A 22202-nucleotide genomic window follows, 5' to 3' on the forward strand; every position below is an offset into this window, starting at 1 on the left:
GAATCTTAAAGTACTTTATATCTCAAAAGCTAGCTCATGAGGTAATAATTGTCTTTTTATATATAAAAGTTATCTTGGTCATGTCTCTAATTAATGTGAGATTTCTAGCAATATTTCATAAATATCATATTTTTCTATCTTTTATCATATTATATCATATCATAAATCACATCTATTACCTATTTCTTTTATCTTTCTTTCTTATTCTTAATGCATGTGTGTGGGTGTATGTACTACACAGATATCCCCGGATCATTTTTCTTTTGGGAGTTGCGAAGTATCCTGATTTGGCCGTTGCCCTTGGTTTCGGTCCAAGGAGGGCCATATTGAAAGGGCCTTATGGAAGGTGGGGAATCAAACCATTAAAAACACGTTTCATATATCTTTCAACTAATTAACTTCTTCAAATTATCAAACTTTTGTTTTTTTAATCACGACTACAAATATATCATGAATAAGCCATCATGATATCTGGCACTGTTTAATTAGTCATAGTCAGCAATACACACACTTTACGGACGTTTTAATAGTTTTTTAAGCTTTCAAAGAACGGGTCCAAACTGCACACTGCATCTTCATGCAGCATAAATACCTATCATACCATTTGGTGGCATGCACGATTCACTTTAAGCTTTACCAATTATGACATCAAAGCAAGTTAGTACTGTCTTTGGGACCACTCATTCTGTTCTTGGCGTCATGGAAATGGCCAAGACATGCACACCAGAAATGGGAATACCAGAAATGTATATTCGTCCAGAACATGAACCTCCAATTCAATTAGATGAAACCAATACTCCTTTGCCAACCATTCCAGTTTTTGATTTGCAAAGCTTGCTGTGTGGAACTGCCAGCACTGAACTTGAGAAGTTGTACATAGCATGCAAAGATTGGGGTTTCTTTCAGGTCTGGGACAACATATCCTTTCAGATATAGAACTAGTGATTACTTTTCCACTTCGCAATAAGATATTAGTGAATACTTTTCCATTTGCAATAAGTTTGAATATGCAACATAAACAGTCTTTCATTTCAGTTTATACAAAGAGTTATGCTCATTTTTATGTTAAAGTACGTGGTGATTTCCGTTTACATTAAACCAACTGATATATCTAAACATAGTCAAAGTTATTCAATCAACATACATGTTAGTGGCGATTTTTAACATCCGCAAATATTTCTAGTGACCGGTTAAAAACTGCTACTAACCTATATGTTAATTGGATGTATGTAGAAAAGAGTATGTTTACATATAAATATCACTCGATATGAATCCACTGTTGACGCAGGTAGTGAACCATGGTGTTAGCTCACAACTATTAGAGAAGCTGAAACTTGAGACTGAGAAATTTTTCAACCTCCCCATTGAGGAGAAAAGAAAATACCAAATCAGACCAGGAGATGTTCAAGGTTATGGACATGCCATCAGATGTAAAGATCAAAAGCTTGACTGGGGGGACAGATTCTACATGGTAATCAACCCTGTCAAGAGAAGAAAGCCATATCTTTTTCCAGAGCTCCCTTCACCACTAAGGTCCTTAATTTATCCGTCTCTAATTTCTTTATATATATATATATATATATAACCCCAAAATATCTCAAATATGATTCTCTTATGTCACGTGACAATGTCAAGTAAAACATGGTATTTATATCTCTTTTCATTAATATTTGAATGTTCCTCTAATTTAATACTTATAAAGAAAGAGATAGATATATAATTTCAACGTAGTAAAGTTTCCACTTGAGAAGATAGTGATACATCTCTTATATAATATACAACCTCATGACATCCTTCTAACATATTTAGTACTATTTAGCAGAGGTTTTAACCGGAGCAAAATTTAGCAACGGTTAAAAACTCCTGCTAAATAGTATGTTGACAAGATGCGTTGAGGGATTCTGTGTGTGCGAAAATCATTTCCAAAGATATCATATAATAACTAATGATCTCTATGCACATGTGAAGGGATACCCTGGAGTCATACTTCTCAGAATTGAGGAAACTTGGCATGACACTTCTTGGACTATTAGGAAAAGCCATTAGCATGGATATGAAAGAAGTGGAGAATCTCTTTGAAGATGGGATGCAATCTGTGAGGATGACATACTATCCACCATGTCCGCGGTCAGAGCAAGTTGTAGGCCTCACACCCCACTCTGATGCCACTGGCATAACCATTCTTAACCAGGTTAATGGAGTGGAGGGTCTTGAAATAAAGAAATGTGGGGTTTGGATTCCTGTGACCTTTCTCCCAGATGCTTTTGTTATTAACGTTGGGGACATCATGGAGGTTTGTCATACCTTTTTTTTCTCCTTTTCCTCATTTTTTAAATTATTTTGATCATGAAATAAAAAAAAAACGTGGTGTATTGAACCCAGTCCTAGGTTCTCGATCATCTGTTTGGTTTTCTGTATCAAACTAAGATTCTTTCCAATCAATCATGCTAATCATAACTTCATTTTTGCATAGATATAATGCTTGAATATGTTTTTGGTCCCTCTGTCTTTTTGTTTAGGCCCCTCTAAATATAATTTTTGGTATACATCTCTAAATGCAAAATAATACTGAGGTTTCAGCCTCTGTCGTCACCTTACGTCATTTAGAAATACCTAAAATTCAATTTTTATAATGTCTTAGGTCTATCTAAAATTATGGTTCATTGGTTTAGGTCCTCTAAAATATGTCATGTCAGCGCCCGTTAGTAGGTAACGTCAGGGGCTTATCCCTCCATATTACTTTCACAATAAAGGTATATACCAAAAAAAAATAGAGGGGCATAAACCAAAAGACGCTAATTTTAGAGGGATCAGAAACATATTTAAACCCTAGAGATAATGCTCAATCTCCACATCATCATGATGTAAATATTAACTTGTTTATGCACATCACAGTCTCATCCATACGCAGAGAAATAAAGGAAGAAAAATAGATAAATGAAATTTATGTTATGTGATTTAATGTTAAAATAAGAGAGTGAAAAAAAAAGATAAAATGATGGAAATAAATTAAAAGAGAAATATCAATATAGATAAATTAAAGTTCTTAAATACAATACAATGAGTACTTTTTGTGTTGTTCAAAATTCAGCCATCCACTTATTATGTTTTAAATATTTTAAATATGATAAACTCACTCAATTCACATTTTTTAACACATGTTCAAATAGTACAAACATCAAATAAAAACCCTATTGTTATCCATCTGCTTTTCCTTAATTTTTCTAATTTGGCAGATTCTAAGCAATGGGGCCTACACCAGCATAGAGCACAGGGCTTCAGTGAACAAAGAAAAGGAGAGGATTTCTATTGCCATGTTCTTCAACCCCAAATTTGAGGCAGAAATTGGGCCGGTCAAACGTTTGACAAGTTCTGAAAACCCACCTTTGTTCAAAACCATGTTGATGGAAGATTACTTCAAAGACTTCTTTTCCCGAAATCTAGATGGAAAATCACACTTGGAGAAAATGAGGGTTAAAAGTTTTAACTTATATAGTTAAAGATTAACACTTGACTATCTAATGAGTGTATTAGACTATTATGTGTGTCAGCATGTTGTACATATATAGTTTATCAATCTGAAACTCTTATGACAAACCTTCTTCAAAGATATATACTTGAAACACCATACAAAATTAGCTTCACTGTCATGCATAAGTCTTGAGTTTTAACTAAGCTGTATCACAGCAAGATGAAAATTCTTGCACAAGTATAAATAAGCACACAAGTCCAGGGTTCTTTATGATTTGTCATGAGAAACAAGCCTCAGAACGTATTTCCTGTCATTAGTATATGTTACCATATGTCTTTACAAGTACAACTACCATTCAAAAATCTGTGGTATCTATTGACATCCCTCACAATAATTTCCCTTTCTAAAACTCTTGTCATATACTTAAAAGCCTCATGACAATCTTTACAAATCCTCAAATTCTTTACAATCCTCAATGGCTTCCTTGATGGCAATGATTCACACAGCACACCAAATGCAACAGCCAACTTCTCACTGTGATGCCAAAGAGCATCCTTTCTCTTTTCTTCCCCAACATTATGCAAAATCTCATCCCAAACAGGAACATATCCTAATTTCTCAATATCCCCCATAAGCTCTGCCAACTTCTCATAAATTTCCACCGACCTCTCATGCTTCCAATCCCCTGCCACAAAGACATGAACTTTTCCCTGCACCTCAATCCAACTCCTGCCTCCTTTTTTCTTCACCTTCCCATCTTTCATCGCCTTCCTCAACTCCGCAACTTCATCCCACCTTCCTGCAGCCGACAACACGTTAGCAACAATAGCATAAGCAGAATCATCATGGGGTTCTAGTTCCAACACCCTCCTAGCAACGGACCATGCCTTGTCGGCTGCACCATGATAAGCACACGCAGAAAGCAAAGCTCGCCAAACAGCTGCATCAGGCTCAAACGGCATTGTCAATGCTATCCTCTCCGCACGCTCCAATTGTCCAGCCCGGGCCACTGCACCCACCAAACATGTATAATGCTCTAGAGTCGGTTCCAAACCATGATCAACTTTCATCGTACTCAACCACTGATCAACTTGCAGAAACATCCCAGCATTACAAAGTGAAGTTAGAATCGCCAAAAAACTATACTCATCAGGCACAAGTCCACGACTCCCCATCGAATCAAACAGTTCAAGAGTAGACTGATGATCCCCTTGTTGAGCATAACCAGACATCATTGCATTCCAACCCACCAAATTCATACACATCAAATCATCCTCAAAAACCCGCCTTGCGTCGTTAACAAGGCCCGCTTTACCATACCCGTCAACGAGAGCAGTACCCACCACCGCATTCGAGTCAAGCCCAGCAACAACCGCGTGCGCATGGATCATCCTGCACTGCTCCAACGCGGCAAGCTGAGCAGCCGCACGGAGTCCCCCGGAAACGCTGTGAACAGTCGACGTGAAACCGCCATCCCTCATGTCAGCAAACACTAAAAGGGCGTCAAGATGCTGCGAGTTCTGAGCAAGAGCGACGATAATGGCCGAATAACAAACGTTGTCTCTGTGGGAAATTTCATCGAACACCCTGCGCGCGTGGTGGGGGAGGCGGAACTTGGAGTAGAAGGCAACGAGAGCAGAAGCGGGGAAAGGGTCGTGGGAGAGGGCGAGTTTGAGGGATAGCGAGTGAAGGGAGAGGCCGAATGAGAGGGAAGAGAGGAAGGTGCAGGTTCTGAAGAGGGAAGCGAGGGTGCGGTGGTTGGGGAATGCGGGGTGACGGAGCATGGAGATGAAGTAGCGGAGGGAGAGGAGGGTGTTGGAGTGTGCGGAGATGAGTGAGGTCCATGAGGCGACGTTGGGACGAGGGATTTGGTGGAAGACGGCGACGGCGTAGGAAGGGTGGTTGGATTTGGAGTAGCGTGTTATGAGGTTGTTGAAGGTGGCGGTGTCAGCGGTGGTGGATGTTATGGCCCGTGCGTGCGTCGCGCGAGGGTCGTCATTGTCGGAGCAATGCATGATGAAGCCTGGAATGTAAATGAATCATAGACAACCTTACTGCATACATGAGTTGGCCATAGCAAGGTTAATTATACTGCTTGTTGTTAGCGTGTTTTGATTTTCGTCTCTCGTTAGAAATTTTTTGAAATTCATTTATAAACTATTGGAAATAGCCAATAATTGTCCTAGCCGGAAAAACGAACTAAACTTGCTAGTGTGACGGAAAGTAAGTGAAAGTGAAACAGTTCGTAGAAAGATTTGCGGGAAATCTCACGCTTTGAAATTAGGGTTAAAAACTATAACCGTCTCTGAACTTTGAGCGAGATTTGAAAACCGTCCCTCGCCGTAAAATTATCTAAAAACCGTCCTCAGACTATTGAAAACTAAATTGACCCGTCCCTCCGACCACCATCCCTCCGGCGAGGCCCTTATGTGGCACGCCACGTCATTTAATGAGATGACGTGTATTTTTTATTATTATTTAAAATTAAAAAAATTCCTAATTATTTTATTTAAGCCAATTATCCTAAATTAACCATAAATCCCCAAATTAACCCTAAACCCCCTTTGAACCCAGAAATCTTGCAAGGTTCCATCTTTGTACATTCTGCATTGAACATCGTTCTTGTAACAGAGTAAAAATAGAGCTGGAGAACAATGGGTTCGTGCCTCACCAACACAGCAAGAAAAGAAAAAGGGGTGGATCATAACAAGGGAAAAAATCAGAAAAATGGTTCCTTTCAACTGGGGAACAACACTACTAGTATTGTAGAAACAGAGTAAAAACAGAGCTCAGTTCAGTTCAAGAACAATGTTGAAGAAGAGAAGGAAAACACTGCATCAGAAGCAGATTGTGGAACGTACAATGCAGATTGTTGGGTGGAGGCTGGAGAGGGAAGAGAACCAAAAACCACTGCCACCGCCCCCAACCTCACGCACCACCACACACCACCACGCCCACCCACCACCACGGCACAAACCCATCACCCCCAATCTCACGCACCACCACACACCACCATGCCCACCCACCACCACGGCACAAACCCATCACCCCTAACCTCACGCACCACCACGCCCACACACCACCACGCTCACCCACCACCACAGCACAAACCCATCACCCCCAACCTCACCAACCCAAAAACCCATACCCACCACCCCCAACCTCACCAACCCAGAAACCCATACCCACCTCCAGAGCAAAAACCGACCACCCTTACTCCCACCACCCTCACCCCCATCGGACAACCTCCACCACCCAGAAACCCAAACCCAACCCCACAGATCTGTCAAGAAAATCAGAAAAAAAAAAAAAAAAAAAAGAGAAGAAGAAGAAGAAGAAACTAACATAGCAGCAAGAACATGGGGCTGCAACAAGAAGCAAGAAGAAGATGAAGATGAATGAATATTTTGAAAATGAAGATGAATGAATATTTTGATTCAGGGAGATGAAATGAGATTTAGGGTTTTTTTTATGGAAGGGAAGGAGGTGTGATGAATGAATATTTTGAAAAATTATAAAAAAAAAATTAATTGCTAATTAGGAATTTTTTTAATTTTAAATTATAAAAAAAATCCACGTCGGACTCTCATTAATTGACGTGGACAGCCACGTAAGCGCTGGCCGGACCTGGGGCTGCCGGAGGGACGAGTCCAAATTATTTTCAATAGTCTGAGGATGGTTTTCAGATAATTTTCCGGCGAGGGACGGTTTTCAAAACTCGCTCAAAGTTCAGGGACGGTTATAGTTTTTAACCCTTGAAATTATGGCAGTTTAAACGGTGGCAAAACAACCGCCATAAATATATGTCCGTGGGAAAATATGCGGGAACTTGCACTTTGTACATTGTCGCGGTTTTGACGGTTGCAATTTGATGCTGTAATATTTTTCCAAAAAATTATCACGGCCCGCGGGCGATACTCTATTTTTTTCTTTTTGACTTTCTTTCTTAGAGACGAATATCAATCTGGCACAAAATCCTGTTATATACTAGTTAGGTAATTAAAAAAAAATTATTCTCTAATAGTAAATGAATAAGTTTCAAAGGTACACTATCTTGGTAAAAAAAGGGCTGCCAAGTCATATTTGTCATCTTTCAATCAGCTGAAACTTCACAAGGTGTTGGTTTCTGCCTTACAATAGAATATTTCCATTTTTATATATTCAAATAAAACTAAAATTAGCTAATTGTACAAAAGGCAAAAGCATGTCAATGTAAGTTCATTTATCTCGGGCAACAATTGGCTATTGATAGCCGAAGAAATCTTGAGACAAGAATTAATCAAACAGGGTCACACAAATTCCTACCAATCATCAAAAGTTGACATAATTTTGGCTTGCACTCTCTCAATATAAATTAGCTCCACCAGTGATCCTCTTCCTATCATTTAGCAACAACGCCGAGTCTTTAGAGGACACCCTCATTTCACCTTCAATTCCTCTCGTGTTCATCAAGAAAATTAAAGCTAATATGGGTGATAGAGCTGAATGTGAGCGTGTTTTCAAGCGCTTTGATGTGAATGGCGATGGCAAGATCTCTCTGGCTGAGTTTGCAGATGCTCTCAAAGTGTTAGGCTTAACATCTCAGGAGGAAGTTCAGCGTCGAATGGCGGAAATTGATAAGGATGGTGATGGTTATATCACATTGGAAGAGTTAGTTGAATTTGATAGCGCCCATCCTAACTTGATGAAGGATGTTTTGAAGAAACTCTAAGCTTTCTGCATTTGGTTTCAATGTTCTTATATTGCCATTAAAAATCTTATTTCTTTCTTGTTACCATATTTTTATATATTCAGAAGTTTTAAGTTGTGGAGTAGTATATATAAAAATTTGTAATATTAAATACAAATTAATTACAAATTAATTAACCATTTCATAGTGAGGAATCCCTTTCCTGGTCTTCAAAAGCAAGATATCTAATTCCCCAAATTCTGAAAGTGCATTATCATAGCATATATGCATGCAATAATTTTCAAGGTGATTATCCAGTGCCAAAAGTTCTATAGTGGAAATCTGTAGGAAACAAATGAGCCAAATGAATCATTTTTCTTTTATCAAAACAAATGAATCTCTTGGAATTAAGTTCGATACCAAAGAGAAGCAACTCAATATTCACTTTGATTGATAAAATAGTTATTCAACTCTTGAAGTTGTCGATCAATCACTTACTAGATTAATTCAACTTATAATTATGAAAATTAGTAATTGCACTAATTTTGAAAGTGCATTATTAGAGCATATATCCCTGAAATAATTGTAAGGTGATTATCCAGTGCTAAAAGTTCTACATGAGAAAATTTGAAGGAAACAAATGAGCCAGACGAATCATTTTTTCTTTATCAAATACAATGAATGAATCACTTGAAACTAAGCAAGCTACAAAAGAAGCAACTCAATTTTCACTTTGATCGATGAATTAACTATTTAACTCGTGAAGCTGTTGATCAATCACCTTGCTACTAGAACGATTTAACTTAAAATGATGCAAATTATAAATTTTGTCCATTTTGTGCCTTGATCTTCCTTATGTTTGAAAGGTACTAGTCATATATTAGGAATAGCATCATTGTTCCTTTTACAAAATAATGAAATCTCATTGAGAAAAGAATGTCAACCATCATCTCTTTAACTTGCAACCACTAATTTTCTTGTACATCGAAAAAATAAATTGCACATGTTAGGAATCGATCCCTGAACCTCCCCTTATCCAACCAATATGTTCATCAGCTCCTACCACTTGAGCTATCATACGGGGATTGCGACCTTTATTTTGACACAGTAGCCCAAAGCATAGCATTTAAAATATCATGATCACTTCTTTTGTACTACTTGAGAATTGAGATAACTCATTAGTAGTCCCAAAATATTTTTTATCAAAATTAAAAAGGTTTCATAGAATTCTACAAAGTAAATGCTTTAACTTATTTCTTTTTACTTTCTTCTTATATTTGGGTTGGAGCGTCCTTATTTTTCCTTTAATAAAAATTTTGGCTTATAAAAAAATGTTTCAGCTTTTTGGTATAAACTTATTCCATATTCCTCCAAAATTTCAAGCACATAAACCTTTGAAGATAACAAAGAAATTATACTAAATAATGTATCATAATGTTAGCCTCATATGGTATCCCAGGTGCTTAATTGTAATAATAATCACAAGAGATTTTTCCTTTTTCCGGTTCTTCTTTCACCTTAAAAGTTTGATTTTCACGAAGAATATCTCGAAACTAGCTCACATAAAGCTCTAAATTACATTATACAAATTAGCAATTGTAATAAAAAATAATGCAATTTTTAACATGTTTTTTTTTTTTTATTTTCTACATTGTAAGCTGACACTATTTAGAAGTGGTTATACGACTGAAGTTAATTTTTATGAATTTGTGTTGGCTCTTATGCCAAGTGAGTTATGTCAGGGTCGAAGTCGGTTAAACTGACACTAAATAGTTAGATTCAACCTGTTTAATGTAAGCCCCGATGCTAACCGTAAGCCAGCACTAAATCGGCATTAGTATAAACTTTTACTTACTTAACGTTGACTTATAGTCAATGCTAAAAATTTGGGATTTTGTGGTGCCTTTTTAGCGGCGGTTGGTGTAACCGCTACTACCATTTTAACTAGGACTCAGAATTGTGACTAATTAGTGGCGGCTAATTAATTAATTAATTAATTCAGGGTTGTTATATACTGTAAAGAGATTAATTTCTATGCACCGACGGTGTAAATAAGTTTTACACCATCATTCAATCACATCCCTCCATTTTGTTAGCTTACAATTAATTTTGAATTTAATAATATCTAAAATAGAAAATGGAAGGTTGTGATTGAATGATGGTGTAAAACTTTTTACACCGTCGGTGCATAGAAATTAATCTCTACTGTAAATGAGATTAATTTCTATGCACCGACGGTGTAAATAAGTTTTACACCATCATTCAATCACATCCCTCCATTTTGTTAGCTTACAATTAATTTTGAATTTAATAATATCTAAAATAGAAAATGGAAGGTTGTGATTGAATGATGGTGTAAAACTTTTTACACCGTCAGTGCATAGAAATTAATCTCTACTGTAAATGAGATTAATTTCTATGCACCGACGGTGTAAATAAGTTTTACACCATCATTCAATCACATCCCTCCATTTTGTTAGCTTACAATTAATTTTGAATTTAATAATATTTAAAATAGAAAATGGAAGGTTGTGATTGAATATTATTACTCCATGCATTAGAGGGCTTTATGAACTATAATTTATTGCTAATCATCTTGTATCAAATTAAACACTACTAATACATATCTTAGTTATTTTCATTCATTCAGGATTTAAGGAATCAATAACCAATCAAATGAGTTTAGAATCTATTCTTATGTTTCGGTTTTGTAAAATTTAGCATTTTTGTTTATGGTATGAGTGCAAGTCCATAAATCTCGGGTAATAGTTGGCTATAGAATGTTGATGAAAGTTTGAGACCAGAAATTAATCATCAGGAGTCACACAATTCTAGCCCATCAATTCTTGACATAATTATAGCTTGCATGTTCTTATATAAATTAACTCCGGAATTGATCCTATGATGAATCAACAAACAATTAAAACCCTTGCATTCAACTTTTTAACCATCATTCTTTCTTCGATCATCAAGAAATATTGAAGGTAACATGGCTGCAGATAGAGCAGAGTGTGAGCGCATTTTCAAGCGCTTTGATGTGAATGGCGATGGGAAGATCTCTTTGGCTGAATTTGCAGATGCTCTCAAAGTGCTAGGCTTAACTTCTCAGGAGGAAGTTCAGCGTCGAATGGCCGAAATTGATAAAGATGGTGATGGCTTTATCACACTCGAAGAGTTGATTGAATTTCACACCACCAGCCCAAACCTCATGAAGGATGTCTTGAAGAAACTCTAAGCTATCTGCATTTTGTTGAATATATTCTTATTCCCATATTAAAAACCTTCTCGTGGGATTGTTATGAATTTTTGTTATTTAATTGAGAATGGTTTCGATGTTTATGTGGGGCTTTCTTTGGGTTATGAAAAGATAGTCATCACCATCACCACTTCTTTCTATTTTTTATTTTTCAGTAATTAAGTGTATCTATATGTCTCACCAATAGACAAATAAAAGTCATTTGTCTGAGTGCTTTTGAATTTTTAATGGTTTCTTTTTTCTTTTATCAGCTGAATGTTATAATTACATGTATATTTGTTGTTTTACATTTCTTTTCTTTGCATTTTTATTGTGTGTCGGTTTCGAACTGAGGACTTGGTATAGAGGACAATCTCCAAACCAACAAACCACTGAGCAAACCATGCATCTTATATTCTTTTCTTGGGTCTTACTGTATTATTTTCCAAAACATTTCTAGTCATTTTAAGTTAGTTTTGCCCTTTAAGTAAATATTTATTCTTGAACAACAGAACATATCATTAATTGATCAGCAGCTGAGTACAAACTCCCCAAAAGAAATATGCAGGCATATTAATAATGGTCACTAGGAGTTCATAGATCAACTTGCCTAATATGCATCCCTGTTTTGCTAGTTTCTTTGTAAATTCGTTTAACTCCCTAAATGCAAGAACAACACTAAAATAGTTAACTTCCTTCCTTAATAAATGATGTAGCACGGTTGGCGGCACTCTTCAAAGATGATGTCACTCGTCCTGATTGCGTCCGACGTCCGAATGACTATCTATAATCTATAACTACTACAAAGGGATAACATTTTGTCACTATTCACATTAGGGTTTTTCATAAATGTTGCTGAGGTGCACCATAAGGAACATTTTTTGTTATTTTTTGGTTTTTTATTTGGTTTAAATTGAAGTTTTAAAATTATTAGGTTATGCTTCAAAAGTTATTTTTTGTTTGAATTTACTTTGGTTGAGTTTGGTGGAAATAATTTCATATTGTTTATTTTTAGCTCTATGTAATAATTCTTTAAATAGATGATATTTGTTAATATTTATTATGTGGATATTAATATTGGTAGTATAGAGTATTCAAAAAAAAATATTGATAGTATATATTATTGTAGGCCTAAATAATAGAAATAAAAAATTATGAAATTAAGTATTGAGATTATTATTAATTTGATATATGATACGAAATTAATAACTGTGTGTCTAAATAATAGAAATAAGAAATTATGAAATTAAGTATTGAGATTAATAATCATTTGATCTAGGATATATATTTTTTATTTAGAGAAAATGATTATGTTCCAAGTTCCTTATTTTTTATATTTTGTAGGTGTTCATGGAAAATTTGACAATTTAAATTTATTTTATAATATTGGATAGTTTTAAGACTTAATATTAAATTATGAAAATTTATAATACGTAGCTACTTGGATGGTAATAGATATGAATTGTGAAATTTGTTTTTACTTAAATATAATTTTGGAATAAGAGTGATAATTAATTTGTTGTAATCAATCATATATCTATCTATAACTACTACAAAGGGATAATATTTTTTCCACTATTCACATAAGGGTTTTTCTCCCATGTAATGAAGGTTTATTTTAAGCTTATTATGTGGTTACTTTATGTTATTTTAGTTGGTGGTAATCAGCTTTATTTTCCTTTTCACCATTTTTCTACTTTTCTGACTACTTTTCATGTTTTTTTCATCTTCTCTGATATCTAATGTTACTTTTGAAGAAAAACTGAACTTTTGAGCATACTTTTTGATAGTTTAAAACCATTATAACTTTTCTTCTAATCTATTTAATCCCTCCAACCACCCACATTCGAAGGTTTTTGTTCATAACTTATTACTCTCGTGTTTTGGGGTTGATAAGGTGGGGTTTTGATGGCTGGGTGTGGCGACAAGAAAGGAGATGATGGTCTCATGATCTGAGTTCATCGTTCAATATGGTATGAGAAGATTCTTGAAGCTTTCTCTTCTCTCCCTGGTGAGCTTATTTTCCCAGCTTCAACAATGGCATTTTCGGTTGGCAATCACCTCCTTCTTGCTCCTCTCCTTCAATCTGGTTCGTGATTTGTGTTCTCTGATTTTCTATCTGGCTCTGGTTTTCAACACTGCCTACAGATTCGCGTACTAATTGCGATTCAGGTTCTCACTGATTTATGATTTTCGATTTCTGGTTCTGGTTTTGTGCATGGAGATTTCGCCTCTTCTCCACTTTGTGATTTCAGATTTCTCCCTTGCGTTTTCGGAATTCAGCATCGGGATTTTCGTTTCTTTTTTCTTCTTCAGAACTTCCTGATTGTGTCCAATGGAAGATCTAGTGAATGTTTACCACCTTCATCCTTCGGATAATCCTGGTTTGCTCGCGCATTGAGGAGGTAACCAATTCTTTCGGCCCTTTCTTTCATGCTTACTTGTATAATGCTAAATAGTATACACCACTTGATTAGATTTTGAAAAGAATTTGGATAATCATAACTTACAAGGATGTTCAATAGTGAATGGTCACCCCCCACACTACTTCTTCTCCAACACACAGGTTCAAATCTCTTACCTTTCTTCCATCCTATGCTATTCCTCTGAATTTCTTCCGTAACGTTATTGTTTGCTTTCTAAACAGTTCACAGGTCTGCACCATGGCTTCTTCTGCAGACCCACTTACTCTCATGCTCAAAACAAAGTGCAACCCATCAAAGCTTCCGTTGCAGCACTCCCATTTCCATTGTTTCAACCTCCCAAAGTTGAAGAATCAACGTCTGAGGTAAATCCCATTTTGTTGTTGTTGTTCATAGTATGGAAGTTATAACTAGGACCAGAGACTGTTAAATTAGTTTATAAATAGAAAATATTGATTGAGTAGAGTGAGTTAGTGAGTATTGTTTCTATAATTTGATGGGGTTTTAGAAGATAGTGTACAATTAATATTGAGATTCAGTATCTTATTTCATGAAAGACCAGCCTTTGGATGAATTCTTTATGGGGTTTCTGTTTTGATGAGTGTTGTGATTTTTCTTACTTTTTTTTTGTTGTTGATTTGTTTGTTTCTTTAGTTGGAGCCTGCAGACCCTGACTTCTACCGGATAGGTTATGTCCGGAGCATGCGAGCTTACAGAATTGATTTTAAGGAAGAGCCAGATGGTTTTGGTGTGTATGCTTCCAAAGATGTAGAACCTCTTCGCCGGCCAAGGGTGAGTATCTTCATTTAAGACTTTTGCAATTGATGGCACTATACTTACAATCAGGTTGAGTAGATAATTGCACACATAATACATAGTTAGTTATTTGCATAATGTCCTTTATTAGGAGTTGTTGATGACTGTTTATCCTAATGATGTACTTGGACAGGTTATAATGGAAATTCCCCTTGAATTGATGCTAACCATAAGCAAGAAGCTACCGGGGATGTTTTTCCCTTATATAATTCTCATTGGTCATCCAATATTTGATATTATCAACTCGACAAATCCATAGGTAATTGGAATTCTCCTCTAAAGCCATTAGTTCATAATAAGATATAATTGATATGCTTGATTTTTTTTTTCATGATAAGTACACAAGTTATCAAATTGTCACCCCTTGTTGTAACAATAGTATGTACTCAAAAAGTAAACAACCCTTTTATAGTCATCTGCCTAATGTTATTGTGTTAATCTTTGTGGCAGACAGATTTGGACTTAAGGTTAGCATGCCTCCTCTTATATGCATTTGACTGCCAGGAAAACTTTTGGCAGTTATATGGTGACTTCTTACCAAGCGCAGATGAGAGCACTAGCTTACTTATATCTACAGAGGTGCGTGATAATTTTCAGTTGAGCCACAAAATTCATATGAGCTCTCTTAAGTTGGGTTGGAATCCTTTGTAATATTAAGGAAGGGCATTATGCAATCCTTTTTGCAATTACTGTAATTTTTTGGAATAAACTTTGTGACATCTGATCCTTTTTTGCAATGGCTGTGATTTTAGTCCTTCTTTGAGTATGAGCACCAAGGGTTGGTACTGGCTGTTATCTTTGAAGGTTTGGTGTGTGTGGCGCTATAATTCTGTAGTCTGAGGTGGTTAGTAAATCTGGCTGGTAACTCTTTGCTTATTTCACTTTTGAAAATTCCTTGCTGCTGACCTCCTCAAGAATTCTTAATCTATGGTTAACTGAGAGATGGGGTATATGTCATGAGATGCAAGAACCTTGGCTGTGTTCTGGTTTAATTATGCAGAATTTGTCTTGCACTTTGATGACTTTGATGTCTGTGGAAGTGGATAAATGTTGATGGCTTTGAGGGGCTGATGTGTGGTGCCTACTTGAAGATTTATGCCTGGCTTGGATCATATCTTTGTTGTTTGATGATTGTTGTCTTCTGTTTTTCTTACTCTTTTAGCTTTCTTTAGCTTTCTTTTTGCTGTCATCTTGTGCATGTGTTGCTTGTTGTGAGTCTCGTGGCTACTTCTATTTGTTTTCCTGTTTTAACTCTTGTGTTATGCTTACTTGGGAGAGCTTTGTTGCCGAGACTCTTTTATTATATCTATTGTGATTGCCTTTTCAAAAAAAAAACTTTGTGACATATGGTGTTGATTTGTATATCCAGGAGGAACTTTTGGAGCTGCAAGATCCTAATCTTGCTTCTACTTTGAGAAGTCAGCAACAACGAGCCTTAGAATTCTGGGAGAAAAACTGGGTAAAAAGCAAAGTGTTCTTGTTGAATTTGTTAGCTTTCCATTATGCACATACCTTATTTTGTGTTACTAACAAATTGTGTAATCTTGTCAGCATAGTGGTGCACCCCTTAAAATAAAGCGTCTTGCTCGTGATCCTCAGAGGTTCATTTGGGCAGTAGGTATTGCACAATCACGATGTATCTATAACTACTACAAAGGTTATCTCCAATGATACTATTCATCCAAGGGTTTTACCCCATGTGATCAAGGTCCACCGTAAGGGCAAATTAATGTTGCTTTTTCTTATCTTTTGGTTGGTTTCATGTAGGTTTGTAAGCTTTTTTGGGTTTCATCGTGTTGATTTGCTTTTTGTTGCTCACCTGGTCAGTGGAAAGTTAATGGATGAATTTGCAGTACAATTTACTTTTCGGGGAACTTTTAATAGGATAAAGTTGTTCGATTGTTTTGTGTGTGAAATTGATTTCAATTTGTGGGAATTGTGTTTTTCATTAGGTTGTGTATAGAATCTATGTTCTGTTAATTTTATTTTTGACAGTAGTGAATGAAACTTGAATGATTGACGTTAGAAACTAGAACATGACATATATACTAGGTCACTCCAAGGCCAAGCTGAATATCTATTTTTAAAATAAATTTCTGTATTTTAAGTTTATAAATACTAATGAATTGAATTTTTGTAGTGGCAAAGTGGCTTGTGGGTACTCGGATTACGATAATTGAAGTGAGCATAAAAACCTTGTGCTTAAAGATGCTGAGTTATGTTGAACTATTTCAAGTAAAATGCTTGTCTAATGAAGTAGGGTTAAATTATAGATCACAGTGGAATATAAATCATGAAAATGATAAATGATGGAGGGATGTCCTGCCACCCTACCCGTGTGTTTGTGCTTTTGCAAGTTAGATAACTGTAACTTGTGGTGTATTTGTGTTGCTTTCGTTAGCATTTAGCACTTAGCACTTTTAGTGGGAGCCAGGGACATTTTACTTTGGATTAGATTTTCCTAATCTTAGTTGTGCTGATTGTGTGAGCAAAACTCAGTCTTTTTGACTAAGTAAAGGTTAAACCTTCTTTGTAGCGTTCAATCTTTGTATTGAATTGTTTGTTTCTTAGTTTGTTCTATACTATGACGTGCAGGTGTACATTTTTATTTGGAAGGAGGATACCTCTGATTGTTCTCATGGTTGCCCTGGTCTTTCCATGACTAAGAGTGATGTCACTGCCGCAGAAATTTCTACATGGGCTAAAATGATAACAAAACCAAAGGTTTCTCTCATTTTATGAATGTCTAAATAGAAAAAAGTGAATGCTTTAACTATTAGCAGATTATGTGGTTCAGTTATTTGGTCATTTGACCTTTGTTTTAGTTGTACTGAACTACACCATCGCAATTTGATGGACTCTTTTATTTTAAGATTTTACTGTATGTAATTGAGATGAGATTTCAATTTATTTGATCCCAAAAAAGCACGTTGTGTTGGGTTATTTAATTTAGTTCAAATTCGTTGAAATTTTAATTTAGCAAATTATGTTGATTCAACCAGGATCGATTTCTGACGGGTGCAATTTATCTTTCTGATGTAAAAAAAAATTGATACATATAACATTATAACACATTATAGTATGTTTCATAAGTGGAATAATTTAGTTCAAGTTTTAATTAAAATCCTAATATATTTTTTGATTTGTCGGAATTCAATTTGGTGATTGTGTAAACAATGTTACACTGACGATGCATGTACATTAATTTCTTCGGTTTTAGTAAGAAACAAAATCAAATATGTGCACTAATTTTTGTATATTTGATTTTTAACGTACATGTTATAATATTAGTATGCAATAAAAAAAATGGCAACCGTGCATCGCACGGGATACTACCTAGTTATCATACCTAAAATCAAGACTTATCGCTTTGTCATAAGTGATGGGCTTTTCAGCCCATCCGAGCCCGTTTTGGGCCCAAAAATGGCATTTTAGTAATTTCGTTTTGGGCTTATTTTAGTTTTGGGCCTATTATGGTATTAGGTTTCTTTCTTTTACTATTTTTTTAAACATTTGTCAGGCATAGCCGTCATTAGTTTTTTATTCATGGTGAAGAAGACGATGGAGGAGGGAGATGACTGTTTGAGCCTTTTAGAGTCACGTGAGAAGTATGTGACTTGTCCAGTCATCAAGCTCTCTGAAGAAAGTCACGTGAGACACGCATGAGGGAGCCACATCAGCTTCTCACGTTAGTTTTCTTACGAATCAAGGCAAACGGTGGACCAAAAGTGCAACAACATGTATAGTTGGAGGATGTTTTTTGCTATAATTTTAAAGTTTGAGGACGATTTTCCCAAGAAGGCAATAGTTGGGAGACCAAAAGTGCAATTAAGCCCTAAATTTTTTGTCCTTGCTGCTTTTTATATACCTCAAATTAAACCGCCTCAAATTAAACCGCATTATGTATAGAAATGTCCTTGCTTAATAGATGATGTTGCCACTTGATGGGATGACATAAATAGTTGTATCCGCGGCCTTTATGTTTTTCTTCAACCCTTTCCAGTCCTAGGGAATCCGGATGCTCTCCTGCCAAGTCCTGTCTCTAGCTCCCTGCAGCACAAATGTAAGCCCTTTGATGTATCTGACGGCCCTGTAAATGTCACAACTGAATAACACACTACACCAAATCCTTATCCTTTATTCATTCAAATTGTCATATCACCGATTGTACGTTTGTCACACACTCATGCTGATACTATTAAATTGAAAACATATTTTAATATGCACTGAATATTTTGTAATATATAAATGAATTAATTTGGGTTAAGAAATTGAATTCGACATAATTTAAATCATATTTTGTAATAAATAATTCATACTAACATTTCCTGTCACAATTTTGATAAAATAAAAAATTAAGAATAACCTATTCATGAAATTTACTGAATATCTTATTTTATTTTAAGAAAAAAACATGTAAAGAAAAATTATATTTATTTTAAATTGTAATTTTAATAAAAATAAAAATAAATTTTATGATTTGGCGGAATCTATTTACAAACCTTCAATGCTTAAATTATATGTACAATTTCATTTCAAAAAAAATAAAAATTTATATGTACAATTTAAATATTTCAAGAAATATAGAGTAACTCTACTTAAATTCTTAATAATCGTTGCATAAAATAAAATTAATAATGAGCGTGAGTGTGTGGCCATCGGTGATATGACAACCTGAATGAATAAAGGATAAAGTTTGTTTTAAGAAAAAAAGGATAAAGTTTTGGTGTAGCGTGTTATTTAGTTGTGGAAGTTGTTGGTGATTTTAGTATCATCAATGGATTTTAGTAGTAATGTAATTTATTGAAGGCCGATGCAATTATGCGTTAAGCTCGGAAACGAGTTAGGGTAGTGCGGAGTGCACGCTTGTTGAGCCAACGCCTAATTGACCGCGATTAGATTGCGGGGTTCCAAGGGGCGGAGCCCGTGGCTGGGGTCCCGCTGCCAGGTCAGCGGGCGGGGTGCGGGGCAGCGCCCCGTTCGAAATTTTTTGAAAAGGAATTCGGTTTTATTAACCGTTTTTCCAATTCCTGAAACAAACTCCTTATAAATGAGTTATTTGGTCCTCAGTTGATATACAGAAAACAGAAACCAAAAATACGCTCTACATTCTTGATCTGTTCTTCATTTGCCTGAAGCAGATTCATCTTCAGAATTATCCCAACAAGGAGTTCGTGAACCCAGGCAAGAATAGGGTCGAAATACTTTGTTCGGAAAGTGTTCAACACGATTCTTCGAAGTTATCCATGATTATCATACCCTAATTTCTAACAAACGAACAAAGTAACTCTGATAATCATGGCTGGAGGAAGCACTGGAGGAAGCACCGTCAAGGAGATGACTACCAATTTCGGAAAATTGGACAAGTTTCAAGGACAAGACTTCAGGCGTTGGCAGAAGAAGATGCATTTCATGTTGACAGCGTTGAAGGTGGTGTATGTCCTGTCTACACCAATTCCAGAACTTCTGGAGGATGACACGGTTGAAAATATAAGGCGCAGATCAAAGTGGGAGAACGACGACTACATATGCAGAGGCCACATTCTTAACGGTATGTCTGATCCCTTATTTGATGTTTATCAAAACGTGGAATCTGCAAAGGAATTGTGGGATTGTCTCGAATTCAAGTACATGGCAGAGGACTCATCTAGTAAAAATTTTCTTGTAACCGATTTCAACAGTTACAAGATGGTTGAATCAAGGTCTGTCATGGAACAATTCAATGAACTCCTCCGAATCCTTGGACAATTCACACAACACGGATTGATGATGGATGAAACAATATCTGTCTCAAGTATCATAGACAAGTTGCCTCCTTCATGGAAGGATTTCAAACACAATTTGAAGCATGGAAAAGACGACTTGTCTTTGATTCAACTTGGAAGTCACTTGCGCATAGAAGAATCTCTAAGGGCGCAGGAGGGTGATAAAGGAAAAGGAAAAGAAGTTGCTGGACCCTCGGTTAATATGATCGAAGAGGGTGGTGGTAAGGACGATAACAATAGAAACAAAGGAAAGAAGCGTGCTTTCAAGAAAAACAAAGGAAGTTTCGGTTCTAACAAGAAACCGAAACTAGAATGTTGGAAGTGTGGAAAAATAGGCCACTTCAAGAGGGATTGCCGATCAGGCAAAAAGCACGACAACGCGAATGCAAGTGGTTCGGGAAAAGGGTCTAAGGACCAATCCCAAAACCAAGGTCAGAAATCAATTTGTGATTTGAATAGTTTTATTAAACATTCGGTTTCACTAATTTCTGAAGCATTTTATGTGCAGGATGATGCTATCGCATGGTGGATTGATTCTGGCGCCACAACACATGTTTGCAAGGATCGTTTCTGGTTCAAGAATTTTGTTCCAGTGGAAGATGGATCTGTCCTCTACATGGGAGATCATCACTTTGATCCTGTTGAAGGCAAAGGAAGCGTGGTGTTAGAATTCAGTTCTGGAAAGACTATTACTTTGTTTAATGTTTTATATGTTCCTAAACTACGTAAGAACTTAATTTCTGGTCCTGTATTGAATAAGCTTGGATACAAGCAAGTGTATGAATCCGATAAATATGTTTTATCGAAGTCTGGTGTGTTTGTAGGATTTGGATATTATAATAATGGTATGTTCATGATGAATTTGAATGGAGTTCCTAATGATTCTGGTTCTGTATTTATGTCCATTTCGAATGTTAATAAATCATCTTTATGGCATGCACGTCTTGGACATGTACATTATAAAAGAATGTTTGAAATGTCTAAAGATGATTTAATTCCTGTTTTTGATGGAAATGTAGAAAAGTGTAAAACTTGCATGTTAACAAAGATCACTAGGCAACCTTTTAAAAGTATAACAAGGAAATCTGTCATACTTGAATTGATACATAGTGATTTATGTGATTTGCATGCTACTCCATCATTAGGACATAAAAAGTATCTTGTCACTTTCATAGATGATGCATCCAGATTCTGCTACGTTTATTTGTTGCACACTAAGGACGAAGCCTTAGATAAATTCAGAATTTATAAAACTGAAGTTGAACTGCAACAGAATGTGTTGATTAAAACATTACGTACGGATAGAGGTGGTGAATACTATGATCCTGTATTTTTCCAATCCGTAGGAATCATTCATGAGACTACGACACCATATACACCTCAACAAAATGGTGTGGCTGAAAGGAAAAATAGAGTTCTTAAAGAAATGGTGAATGCCATGTTATCTTACTCTGGTTTGAGTGAAGGGTTTTGGGGAGAAGCCATGTTAACGGCTTGCTATTTGTTAAATAGGGTTCCTAATAAAAGGAACAAGACTACCCCATATGAACTTTGGTATAAGAAACGACCCAATTTGGCATTTCTACGTGTTTGGGGTTGCAGGGCCGTGGTTAGACTCCCGGACCCTAAAAGGAAAACTTTGGGTGAAAAGGGTGTAGCTTGCATCTTTGTTGGATATGCTGAGCATTCCAAGGCTTATAGGTTTTATGTTATAGAACCTAATGACTCGATTTCTATTAACACGATTATAGAATCGAGAGATGCCATATTTGATGAGAATTGTTTCTCTTCTATACCTAGACCAAAGCACTCTATACCAAAT

The 22202-nt window shown here is 36.0% G+C and overlaps 4 protein-coding genes and 1 pseudogene across 4 annotated transcripts; 4 read left to right on the forward strand and 1 right to left on the reverse strand.

Annotated features, from left to right (window-relative positions):
• Positions 1 to 630: 630 nt before the first annotated feature.
• LOC130716168 (protein SRG1-like) lies at positions 631 to 3503 on the forward strand. Its single transcript, XM_057566373.1, has 4 exons — positions 631 to 906; positions 1289 to 1533; positions 1969 to 2293; positions 3237 to 3503. Exons 1-4 carry the CDS (start codon positions 643 to 645, stop codon positions 3498 to 3500), a joined length of 1098 nt encoding a protein of 365 aa, XP_057422356.1. The 5' UTR covers positions 631 to 642; the 3' UTR covers positions 3501 to 3503.
• Positions 3504 to 3614: 111 nt separating this feature from the next.
• Positions 3615 to 5633, reverse strand: LOC130716167 (pentatricopeptide repeat-containing protein At4g33170-like). The gene has a single exon (XM_057566372.1). The coding sequence runs from the start codon at positions 5485 to 5487 to the stop codon at positions 3796 to 3798; it is 1692 nt and encodes a 563-aa protein (XP_057422355.1). The 5' UTR covers positions 5488 to 5633; the 3' UTR covers positions 3615 to 3795.
• Positions 5634 to 7838: 2205 nt separating this feature from the next.
• Positions 7839 to 8343, forward strand: LOC130714483 (polcalcin Cyn d 7-like). Its single transcript, XM_057564379.1, has one exon. The coding sequence runs from the start codon at positions 7941 to 7943 to the stop codon at positions 8181 to 8183; it is 243 nt and encodes an 80-aa protein (XP_057420362.1). The 5' UTR covers positions 7839 to 7940; the 3' UTR covers positions 8184 to 8343.
• Positions 8344 to 11033: 2690 nt separating this feature from the next.
• Positions 11034 to 11642, forward strand: LOC130713991 (polcalcin Cyn d 7-like). Its single transcript, XM_057563843.1, has one exon. It carries the CDS (start codon positions 11131 to 11133, stop codon positions 11374 to 11376), a length of 246 nt encoding a protein of 81 aa, XP_057419826.1. The 5' UTR covers positions 11034 to 11130; the 3' UTR covers positions 11377 to 11642.
• Positions 11643 to 13200: 1558 nt separating this feature from the next.
• Positions 13201 to 17439, forward strand: LOC130714058 (protein PLASTID TRANSCRIPTIONALLY ACTIVE 14-like; annotated as a pseudogene).
• Positions 17440 to 22202: the final 4763 nt, after the last annotated feature.

This window comes from Lotus japonicus, chromosome 4, assembly GCF_012489685.1.
Source record: "Lotus japonicus ecotype B-129 chromosome 4, LjGifu_v1.2".
In the NCBI taxonomy this organism is placed as follows: domain Eukaryota; kingdom Viridiplantae; phylum Streptophyta; class Magnoliopsida; order Fabales; family Fabaceae; genus Lotus; species Lotus japonicus.

Coding starts and splice junctions, on each gene's coding strand:
- LOC130716168 (XM_057566373.1), top strand. CDS start 643: ATGACATCAAAGCAAGTTAGTACTGTCTTTGGGACCACTCATTCTGTT. Junction 1,534..1,968: donor GAGCTCCCTTCACCACTAAG/GTCCTTAATTTA, acceptor GCACATGTGAAG/GGATACCCTGGAGTCATACT. Junction 2,294..3,236: donor ACGTTGGGGACATCATGGAG/GTTTGTCATACC, acceptor CTAATTTGGCAG/ATTCTAAGCAATGGGGCCTA.
- LOC130716167 (XM_057566372.1), bottom strand. CDS start 5,487: ATGCATTGCTCCGACAATGACGACCCTCGCGCGACGCACGCACGGGCC.
- LOC130714483 (XM_057564379.1), top strand. CDS start 7,941: ATGGGTGATAGAGCTGAATGTGAGCGTGTTTTCAAGCGCTTTGATGTG.
- LOC130713991 (XM_057563843.1), top strand. CDS start 11,131: ATGGCTGCAGATAGAGCAGAGTGTGAGCGCATTTTCAAGCGCTTTGAT.